This window comes from Labeo rohita, chromosome 14, assembly GCF_022985175.1.
Source record: "Labeo rohita strain BAU-BD-2019 chromosome 14, IGBB_LRoh.1.0, whole genome shotgun sequence".
NCBI classification, from domain to species: Eukaryota; Metazoa; Chordata; class Actinopteri; order Cypriniformes; family Cyprinidae; genus Labeo; species Labeo rohita.
The window spans coordinates 3986942-3998531 of record NC_066882.1 but is presented as its reverse complement, the minus strand read 5'-3'; the positions used below and the strand labels follow the sequence as shown (position 1 = coordinate 3998531).

At 37.4% G+C, this 11590-nt stretch overlaps 1 protein-coding gene across 1 annotated transcript; it reads left to right on the top strand.

The window, feature by feature from the left end:
* The first annotated feature begins 209 nt into the window (after positions 1-209).
* slc26a2 (solute carrier family 26 member 2) lies at positions 210-11292 on the top strand. The gene is made up of 4 exons (XM_051128150.1): positions 210-495; positions 6082-6687; positions 7967-8706; positions 8790-11292. Exons 2-4 carry the CDS (start codon positions 6100-6102, stop codon positions 9562-9564), a joined length of 2103 nt encoding a protein of 700 aa, XP_050984107.1. The 5' UTR covers positions 210-495; positions 6082-6099; the 3' UTR covers positions 9565-11292.
* The last annotated feature ends 298 nt before the right edge of the window (positions 11293-11590 follow it).

Here is an 11590-nt window from a genome sequence, read left to right as displayed (position 1 = left end):
GCAACGCTGACGTCGCTTAGAAGCCTTCCTGTAGCGTCGATCGATCTTATTAATATTCATGAGCCAAGCCTTCAACACAGTAAATTCGCCCTGTTTTCCTATGTCTGCTAATGGCCAATCAGATCGACGGACTGAGCGCGCAAAATTAATATTCATAAGCCAAACCCTCGCCGTAGTATTTTTGCAAACCGGACACAGAGACTGTGGCTAAACTTTGGAGGGGTTGTGCGGTGGATCTCCGAAAACTTTGTGAATACTGAGAAAGCAGTGTTTTAAGTGTCGGACCTAACCAGGAATTAGCAGTCACGTGACCCGTCGTAATGTTTTTTTACACTGTCCACGTGATATTACAAACTTAGAGTGGCTTCAAATGTCACGGAACAGATCTTGAAGTTTAAGGATAGGTCTGTAGATGTACTGAGGTGAAACTCTTAAGTGATTAAATGTCCTGTCGGATGATTAAATGAACCGATCTCATTGCGCAGCCGGTCTGAGGTGAGTTTAAAACATTGAATCTTTGCAACTTTTCCTTTAGTTGATAACTTACATTGAGTCAGTTGTACACGTTGCAGTTTTCTTTTCAATAGTGCCATTCATTAAGTCAGAGCACTGCATGAAACAAACTACTGTTATATTACACCGCTCCTGGTCTTTCATATATTTTATACGGTTTTAAGTTTAAATTTAAGTTTAAAGTTACTTGAAAGTTGCTTTATCTTGGAATTGATCAAACTAGCCTCCATGCTGTGTTTATCTCTGTTTTGCATTATGAATGTTAGGTATATTTTGTTGAACTGACTAACGAATGAACGACAAAAAATGCAACAGTAAACAGTATATGAAGTTTATAAAGTTAGTTTTTCACACCACAGGATGATTTAACTAAAAGAAAGTTTTAAAATGCTACTCCTGATTTCTGCAACATGTCATTTCGGTTTAGTATAAACAAAACTTCGCTTTGATCATTGGCATTTCAAGGCATCTTTGCAGATGAGATCATGGGTGTATAAAGTGTACACGTCACCATCAATAATGCAAGCCGTTTGGTTTGAAAATGTTATTTATTTATTTACTTATTTACTAATTCGTAATGCAAAGATGATGCGCAGTCATTTTCTCTGACTTTGATGTTTCCTGTCAAGTGAGCTAGTTTTATTACTAATGTAATGGACTGATTTAACGTTATACTACCTTTTTTTATGTTAGACCAATGCCGTGTGTGTGTGTGTGTGTGTGTGTGTGTGTGTGTGTGTGTGTGTGTGTGTACTTGTTTTTGCTACGTTGTACAAGGATAGTAAAACCTGAAATTTTTGACATTGTGGGGACTGGCTTGAGGTCCCCATGGGTATAAAAGCTTATAAATCATACAGAATGAGTTTTTTTGAGAAAGTAAAAATGCAGAAAGTTTTCTGTAAGGGTTAGGTTTAGGGGTAGGGTTAGGGTAAGGGAATAGAAAATACAGTGTGGAGAGTATAAAAACCATTGCACCTATGGAGAGTCCCCACAAGGATAATAAGCCAGATATGTGTGTGTGTGTGTTGTCTCAGAATGAACGTTATCATACAGTGACGCAAGTTGCCTCCCCCAACTGCCAAATGGACCACAAAGTACCAGCCAACAGGGCACTTCAACAAATCACAAAATGAAGCATGAGGTCCCATTTTGGCATATTTGCATATAGTTGTTAATGATCAATAGGTGTAACAAATTTAAAACTGTAAATACCAAGTCACATGATGCTTTTCCCTGATTTAATTAAGAAAGTGGTGTCTTAAAGCTTGTTCACACCTAGACGAATATTGGGTGTGAAAATTATAACAGAGAGGTGTTATAATCTCTCTCTTTCTTTTTTTTGTTTGTTTGTTTGCTGGTTTTTATTGTCTTCGCTATACTTGTTTTTTTTTTTAATTGTTTTTTTTTCCATGAAAATAGCCTAGGACGCTGACATGGCATTAAATAAAAATATACTACTACTACTACTCTTAATAGAGTGCAACTGATTTTTAATGATAAATTACAAACCTTTAAAGACAGACCGATAGGTTGGTTGGTAATTGATGGTGAATGCTTTTATTGAAGCCATCAGTTCGCACTATTTAGGTTATTTTAAATAATCATATTTAACAGCTAATTTTGTGTGAAAAAATGCATTATCATTGATTCTGTTCAGAAAATTCCACCAATCAGAAAGTAGCAGTGGGTAAATTGCCAAAATGCTTTTTGCAGGGCCTTTTACACTGCCATAAAGCACTGCAAATGATTGTGTATATATTAATATTTTGCAGTAAACTTAAAATATATGTATATATATTGTTTTAGATTTAATCAACAGTTTGTTTCTCCAAAAAACTTTTTTCCCTCACTTAAGCCGTTAAGTACACCGTCTTATTCCTTTGTCTTTTTGTCTGATTTTTCAAATATCTTTTTTGCTTAAAAAGTATGAGTTTGAACTGTTGTACTTCACCTGGCTGGTGTGGTTCATGACTTATAACGCTTTAACAAAGACTGGAAAAAAAATGCAAAAATACTTCTGAAGCCATTTTCATTTAGCCTTTCTCCATTTTTTTTAATGCATTGGTTTGAATAGACCTATCACATGCAAAAATCAGATTGAATTTTTATAACGAATATTTGTGTTGGTGTGACCAGGGTCTGGTTGCATAAAAGATTTAGACTAGTCCTACAAGTTAGTTATCTAATTTTTATTTCCTTTAAGAAATGTGTCATATGTTTTTAATTAAGTTACATAAAAATGTAGATGTTGAATCCCAAAAATAAGACCGATTACTGCTTGGCTAATTGCTAGTTGGTTTAGACTAGTTCTTAAGTCACTGTCTTAACACAGAGGCTAAGTTTATGCAACTGGCCCCAGCTCTTTAAAACAGGAAGTAAAATTATTGTAGAACAGAGCAATTATATACCAGTATATCCTAATAACTTTTCTCAAACATTTGATACTTAAGAGTATTTTTATATATTTTTGCATTCATTTAATTTTCACTTCATTCAGGTGATATTTTTTCTTTCATCATGGACTAGCTAGATTTTTCTTGTGCATTCTGTGATCCATTTATTGTAGCATGATGCATCTCGACATATATCAGCATGCTGTTGAAAAACTGATTCTGGTTTTGTTGCAGAAAAACTCTACCGTCTAGCAATGGTGTGAATTGGTGATGCTGATGTGTACACTTTATACACCCGTGATCTCATCTGCAAAGATACCCTGAAATGCAAATGATCAAAGCGAAGTTTTGTTTTTGCTAAACAGAAATGACACGTTGCAGAAATCAAGAGTAGCATTTCAAGCTTTCTTTTAGTTAAACAATCCTGTGGTGTGAAAAACTAAAAATCGCAATATTCAAAAACCAGACAGACTGAATACTGTTGACAAGATAATGTGCAAACTATTAATTCATATACTGTTTACTCATGCATTTTCTGTCGTTCATATGAATGTTAGTCAGTTCAGCAAAATATACCAAGCATTCATAATATTAAGGCACCATTGAGTCTGAATCGCGTGTTGGCAGCTGCAGACGATACATCAGGTACACACTGAATGTATTAAGTAAAGGTGGCCAGGCATGGTAATGAGGGCTAGGGCTAGAAGAGACAGTCTTTTGAGGCCTGTTACTCTCTGTGTGGGAGGTTTGGATCAGGTATGTGTGTTCTGTCAGTCTAAACTGATCTGCAGTGAGTGCTTCTTGAGTTTTGAAGACTCTTTGAGGCTGACTGGTTGAAGAAACTTAGAATTGAAGAAAATTTGGTCCTTCTGAGACATCATCAGATGTAAGTCTCTGCATGCTCTCCATTATTCACAATAACTTTAGTGGCCTTTAACAGTACCTTTCTTGGCTTTTTAAGCCAAGTACAAAACTCTGTTAGCTATGCTGACAAGACAGGTTTCCCCTGACTGAATTATCATCAAGCTTGTGAAGTGCCTCGAGGTGCCTGTCATTGCAGCTCCCATTGTGTGTTGAGGTGTGTGTGACCAATGCCAGAATCTCGGCTCTTGGTCACCTTAGCTACCCTCTCAATGTAGAGATGTGTATCTCTGTGGGATGAGGCGTAATTCGAACAGCTGGGGAAGGCTGATTATAGTGCTGAAGGGAGGGATCCTCATTTTCCATGCGGGCTAGTGGTTTTACTCATCAGGCCTTTGATTCTCTGAGAACATCTTCAGCAGCTCCTCAGCAATTATAGCTTTTTACTTGAATGAGGAAGTACTTAATGATCAGACTGATTTGTATTAATTGGAATCACTTTGGCAGATCCAGTCATTGTCATGAATGAAGATGATCTTGTTTCTTTCCAAGCTTTACTTGAGGGTATATGTGATTCGACAAAGACAAATAATTATAAATAACAAGAAAACCATATTAACAGACAATAGTAATGAACTGAACAATAGTAATAAAGCATCAAACATCACTGGAAAAATATTACGTACAATAAAAAAATGTAGGCACAAGTTAGAGAGTATCTATGTTGTATTTCTTTTTTTTTCCCTCTTTTTTTTTAATGTACATTGACTGGCCACCTACAGTATATTGGCTCAAAATGTATACTGTACATGTCTGTTTGGGTTTGGGGTTAGAACGTGTGTGTTTTTTTTTTTTTTTTTTTTTTTTTTTCCCACTTACACTTGCTTATGCTTATCACTTTAAAAAAAATATTTTCTTTTGTATTTTAAAATGTATTTGCATGTGATGCAAAGCTGAATTTTTTAGCATCATTACTCCAGTTATCACATGATCCTTCAGAAATCATTTTTAATATGCTGATTTGGTGCAGTTTATTAGAATGAAACATGCGTTATGATCAGCGTTATGTGTGACATTTTAACACATTTATGTGTAGATTGCAAAATATGAAGAATGCAAGCTGTATCCCATAGGAAATGTATTTGGTGTCAAGCAGCTATGAGAAATATTATAATAAAGAGACATTGGAAACAGTCCAGCTCAGTAGTTAATGCACTCCGTTTGTGTCATTTATGTACTCCTAAGTAGTTGATAATTAACCTAAAGTACACATTTTACTGCTTTATTTAGTCGTTAATACTTTATGGTCGTCGTGTGTTATTTCTAAGTGAATTTTTCTGTAACAAGAATCAAATCATGCAGCAGATCTCTGAAGACTTTGAATCCCACAGTTGGCAAAGTAGCAAGACTGCGCCAGATGCTTCTTACATTTTTGTTTCTGCAGTCATAATGAATGATAATATTTGCCATCTGTTTTCTCTGATGAGAAGTTGGATTTTGTAAATTAATTAAAAAAGTCAAGGACTTAGTAAATTGTGTAATAGAGATTGTATAATAATGTCTGCTGATACTGACATTGATAAATGTATTTATTCTAATCTCTTACAAATTTTAATGGAACAGTTCACCCACAGATTAAAATTCTGTCATTAATTACCCATGTTGCTGCAAACCCATAAGACCTTCGTTCATGTTCGGAACACAAATCAAGATATTTTTGATGAAATTTGAGAGCTTTCTGACCCTACATAGACAGCAATGCAACTAAAAATTTCAAGGCCCAGAAAGGTAGTAAAGACATTGTTAAAACAGTCCATGTGACATCAGTGGTTCAACCTTATTTTTGTTTTCTTTGCACACGTAAAGTATTCTCTTAGCTTCATTAAAATTAAGGTTGAACCACTGATGTCACATGGACTATTTTAACGACATCTTTACTACCTTTATCGTTCTTGAATGTGGTAGTTGCGTTGCTGTCTATGCAGAGTCAGAAAGCACTCGGATTTCATCAAAAATATCTTAATTTGTGTTCTGAAGATGAACGAAGGTCTTACAGATTTGAAACGACATGCGGGTGAGTAATTAATAACACAATTTTCATTTTTGGATGAACCATTTCTTTAAGAGTATCAGAAAAGGCCATATGACTACCTCATGCCAGTGCGGTGCATGAGTTTAATGAATTACATTTATGATGTTTTTATGGCTTAAATCACATTGCTAGTATGTGTGAAACAGAAGCTTGTAATTTCTCTCTCATACTTAAGATTATATTTAAGCCCTTTAAAACAATGTTTTTGTTGTCGTTTTTCAGTGAGAGTTTCTGGACATTATGCCAATTGAAGAAGTCTGTGACAGTGTTTCAGCCGAGGATGATGCTAAGAAGGGGCCTGATGTTCCTTTCCTTTTAGAAGAGCGTGTAAAAGAGAAGGTGCCCTGGAAGGATGTGTTGAGGAGGAAGGTGGGAAAAAAGTGTTCCTGCAGTTCTGCCCGAGTCAAAGCCCTTCTCGTTGACTCCATCCCAATTGTGAAATGGCTGCCCAAATATCAGTTCAAAAACTGGATCATTGGGGATGCCATGTCTGGCCTCATTGTGGGCATCCTGTTGGTTCCCCAGTCCATCGCCTATTCTTTACTAGCAGAACAAGACCCTATTTATGGGCTCTATACCTCTTTCTTTGCCAGCATTATCTATGCCCTACTGGGCACCTCCAAGCACATCTCTGTTGGGATGTTTGGGGTATTGTGTCTTCTGGTGGGACAGGTTGTGGACAGGGAACTTACTCTGGCAGGATATCCATCGAACACCAATCAGACCACATTGGGAAACATGGACAACAGCACTGGTCCAATCTGTGACCGAAGCTGCTATGCAGTCATGGTGGGAGCAACACTAACTTTCACAGCAGGAATCTACCAGGTTGGTTCATCTATCAAGCTTCTATCAAAATTAATTAAATATCTAAAGGTGTTCACACTTGTAATGTTTGGTTTGATTAAAATGAATTCTGGTGTGATTATTGGTGTGGGTTATTTGAGTAAGTGTGAACGCTGCCGTCCGAACCCTTGTGTGCACCAAACAAGCAGACAGAGACCACTAAAAAGATGGTGCGCTCGGTCCACTTCCAAGCGAACTCTGGTGCGGTTCGAATGGAATATGAACGCAACAAGGACAAATACTTCTAAATGAGCCAAAACCAGGAAGTAATGACAAGATGCGACGCTATGCGACATGATTTCACAAAGGGAGCAAGCGGTGTATCCAAAACAAAATGAGCAGAGGACAAACGTGGAGCAACAAGAAGGTAAAGTGCCTTAAATGAGATCATCATAGTCCAGCAGATGGCATTAGGTGTAATCGACTTAAAGTGGCGCTGCACTTTGATGTCATGCACTTGAAGCTCCGCTTTAAGTCGAACTCACCTTTTCCTTTTGTTTGGAGTGTTCGGTGCGTTCCATCACAAAATATACGTCATTCAACCCGACCAGTCAGGTTGTGAATGTATCGCTATCCCTTTAGGTTCGGTATCTTTAAGTTCTCTGTCAAAAATGCCAGTGTGAACGCTAAGCGGACCAGGACCAAATGTATCATTTTCCTTTTTGGTCCGGACCAAATAATCCAAACGAACCAATCTACAAGTGTGAACACACTCTAAATGTGACCCTTGACCACAAAACCAGTCATAAGGGTCAGTTTTTGTGACCTAAATAAGCTTTCTATTGAATGTATAGTTAGAATAGTACAATATTTGGCTGAGATACAACCGTTTGAAAATCTGGAATCTGAGGGTGCAAAAAAATCAAAATATTGAGAAAATTGCCTTTAAAGTTGTCTTCATAAAGTTCTTAGCAATGCATATTACTAATCAAAAATTAAGTTTTGATGAATTTACAAAATATCTTCATGGAACACTTTGGCATAAAAGAAGAATCTGTCATTTTGGCCCATACGCTGTATTGTTGGCTATTGCCAAATATACCAGGTATATAGTCGTCAACATTTGAAGTGTATCAAACCTTTCATTAACTTTGTCCTAAAACCAAAAAGAATACCCGTTCTTGTCTTATGACAACTTTGATGAACTTGTTTTGAGCCACTTCAAATGTTGACTACTGTATACAAATATACCTGTGCTACTTATTACTGGTTTTGTGGTCCCAGGTCACAAATGGCATTAATTGCTCTGCTTGGGTTGCAGGTGTTGATGGGTCTCCTACAGGTTGGCTTTGTCTCCGTCTACCTGTCAGACTCTCTGTTAAGTGGTTTTGCAACTGGCGCCTCTCTCACCATCCTCACATCACAGATAAAGTACTTCCTGGGCCTTCACCTTCCTCGTGCCCAAGGCTGGGGTTCGCTCATTAAAACCTGGATCAGTCTGTTCAAGAATCTAGGTCATACCAACTTCTGTGACCTCATAACCAGCGTGCTCTGCTTGCTTGTGCTCGTACCCACCAAAGAGCTCAATGACCGCTTTAAGGCCAAGCTCAAGGCCCCTATTCCCTTTGAACTCTTTGTGGTCATCGCTGCTACTCTAGCTTCCCATTTTGGACGGTTTGAGGAAACATATGGCTCGGATGTAGCCGGTAACATTCCCACGGGCTTCATGCCACCGCAGCTTCCCAGCTGGTCGCTCATACCAAATATCGCCGTTGACGCGTTCTCAATCGCCATTGTTGGTTTCGCCATTACTGTGTCTTTGTCTGAGATGTTTGCCAAGAAGCATGGTTATATAGTGGACCCTAACCAGGAGATGTATGCTATTGGGTTCTGTAATATCATTCCTTCCTTCTTCCGATGTTTTACGACAAGCGCTGCCTTGACCAAGACTCTTGTGAAGGAGTCAACTGGTTGCCAGACTCAGGTCTCGGGATTGGTGACTGCTCTTGTGCTGCTGCTCGTCATGCTTGTTATTGCACCTGCCTTCTACTCATTGCAGAAGTATGTATAAATTATGACTTTCTCATATTGAAATTGTGTCAATTTCCTCTAGACTTCACCTAATTGTGTCCTTATCTCTGCAGATGTGTTCTGGCTGTCATAATAGTCGTCAACCTCCGTGGTGCATTACGCAAGTTTGGGGACATTCCTCAAATGTGGCGTGTCAACCGTGTGGACACTATCATCTGGCTGATTACTATGGGTACATCAGCACTAGTTAACACTGAACTAGGTCTTTTGGTTGGAGTCCTGGTCTCTGCGTTCTGTGTGCTTGGCCGAACCCAGTCCGCCCAAGTCCGTCAACTGGGCCAAGCAGGAGACCGCGAGCTCTTTGAGGACATTGCGTCCTACAAAGGTCTTCAGAGCCAGCCAGGGGTGGCTGTTTTCCGATACGAGGCTCCCATCTACTATGCCAACCAAGCTCTTTTTAAGAAGTCACTCTACCGCAGTGTGGGCCTGGATCCGCTTAAAGAAAAGGCCAGGCGTAGGAAACTAGAAAAGCAGAGGAATCAGAAACAAGGTGGAAAAGACCAGAAGCAAGAGATGGACGTGTCCACCAATGTGTATCTGCTACAGCACAATAGTGTGCACACCCTGGTCATAGACTGCAGTCCAGTGCTGTTTCTGGACACTGCTGGAGTCAATGCTTTGAAAGAGGTATGCAAGGACTACAAGGAGCTGGGGGTCAGTGTGCTTTTGGCGCAATGCAACACCTCCGTCATTGATTCTTTGCGAAGCGGAGGCTTTTATGACCCAGAGAAAGGGACAAAAGAAATACAGTTTTACACTCTTAGTGACGCCATCTCTTATGCCCAAAGCTTGAAGTCACAAAATGGCGATTGTGACACTGTTGTGTAATGCATTGTAATTTATTGATCTGATATTTGTTTCGTCAATTATATGATCGTTTACATACCCTTATGTCGTTCTGAATCTGTATCACTTTTTAAAATGCAAAATACAAAAGAAGATATCTAGAATGTTTGTCTATGCACCAAAAGTGTTTTTAAGTCAGTGGGTTCCAAAATATGTTGTTTTGTACCCCATTGAATTTCATTGCATTAAAAAACACTAAATCATTACTAAAAATATAAAGTCGTACAGCTTTGGACACCATTGGCTTTAATTGCATTGGAAAAAAAACAACCAACCAACAAACAAACAAACAAAAAGCACTAAATCATTTCTAAAAATATAAAGTAATACAGGTTTGGACCCAATTGTCTTTAAGTGCATAAAAAAAAAAAAAAAAAAAAAAAAACACTGCATCATTACTAAAAATATAAATTCATACAGGTTTGCATCACATTGCCTTTAATGGCATTTTAAAAAAACACTGAATCATTACTAAAAAAAGAAAGTAATTCAGGTTTGGACCCCACTGACTAATGCATTTAAAAAAACACTAAATAATTACTAAAAATATAATGTCATACAAGTTTGGACCCCACTGACTTTAATTGCATTAAAAAAAAACAAAAAACAAAATCATTACTGGAAGTACAAAGTCATACAGGTTTCGAACCACATGATGGTGAGTAAATTATGACAGTTTTCAGTATCCCTTCAAAGTTTCTTAAAATGCATAGACAATCATGTGTTTATATATGTTACAACATAATTGCCATTGAAAAACAGTATGTTGTGTTGTGCAGGACCTATAAATAGAAGTTCAAACTTTGTTAACCGCAAATCTGCATGTATGTCGTGACCTTTTATCCAGTCAGGAAGATAATCAGATTTTTTCAGAATATCAAAAAGAATATTTTGATATCATTTACACAACTTAATTTAAATAGTTAAAACTAGTATTTAAGGCCTCAGTCTTTCTACATGAATAGAGGTGATTAATGCTAGACAAGCTCCAGCTTGTATATTGACTCTTTATCTCCTTCCACTCAAGTTTTTTTCTCATTCAGTCAGAATTATATGTTGTATAATCTCATTTGTGACATTTACCCAGCTTTATGGGTACTTGTGCATGTTTACATGACCATAAAGCTTGGATACACTGAGCGCTTGTTGTCTGGGTGAATGTGAGTTGAACTCTTTCACCCAGTCATCATATGTTTATGTCAGTCGCAGAAGCATTAGAGAGTGTGTCTGTGTGCCTTGTCACTGTGACTGTGCAGCTTTTTTTCTTGAAAGGCTTTGCTGAAGAAGCTGAATAAAAATGTTCATGGTCAGGACTTTCTCTGACTCAGCTTTCATTCCAGGTAGAGCGTAAAGAAGGCTCAGATAGAGTATTTTTATGGAGTTGTGTCTGACCTGTTGAACAGGTCTGAAGAAACAGGAGATGTAGCCGGACGATCCGACCGCATACCAAACCCAGGCTCAGGGCAAGATGAGACGATTTTTCTAAAACGCTGGAGCTTTTGCCATATATATCGCTGATAGAATGCTAGCACAAATAGAAATAGGACTTTAAACATATGCCTTTTAGGGCTAACTAGGAACTATTTATGTAGTTTTTATCTCATGTAGTGGTTACACTATTAAAAATAAAGATTCCAAAAAGAAATTTTCACAGTGATGCCATAGAAGGCAGAAGGTGTGACTTTTTTTTTTTTTTTTTTTTTTTTGGTTTCTCAAAGAACCTTTCAGGCAAGAGTTCTTAAAAAAGAACATTTTTTCCTTACTGAGATTTTAAAGGAAGCTTTGTGCAATGGAAAGGTTCTATGAATGTTAAAGGTTCTTTATGGTAGCATTAATGCCAATAAAGAAATTTATTTTTTAATAATATATGGCGATACTTTATTTACTGAAACATATAAAATTAAAATAAAATTGTTTTTATGTTATGCTTTTTGGATTATTTCTGTTTTTTGTTTTTTTTTGTTTGTTTTTTTTCTTTTTCTTTTTTTTTAGTATATTTATATTATTA

Excerpts from the sequence above, each read along its gene's own strand:
- slc26a2 (XM_051128150.1), top strand. The coding sequence starts at position 6,100 with ATGCCAATTGAAGAAGTCTGTGACAGTGTTTCAGCCGAGGATGATGCT. Across the intron at positions 6,688-7,966 it reads TCACAGCAGGAATCTACCAG|GTGTTGATGGGTCTCCTACA; the intron begins GTTGGTTCATCT and ends CTTGGGTTGCAG. Across the intron at positions 8,707-8,789 it reads GCCTTCTACTCATTGCAGAA|ATGTGTTCTGGCTGTCATAA; the intron begins GTATGTATAAAT and ends TTATCTCTGCAG.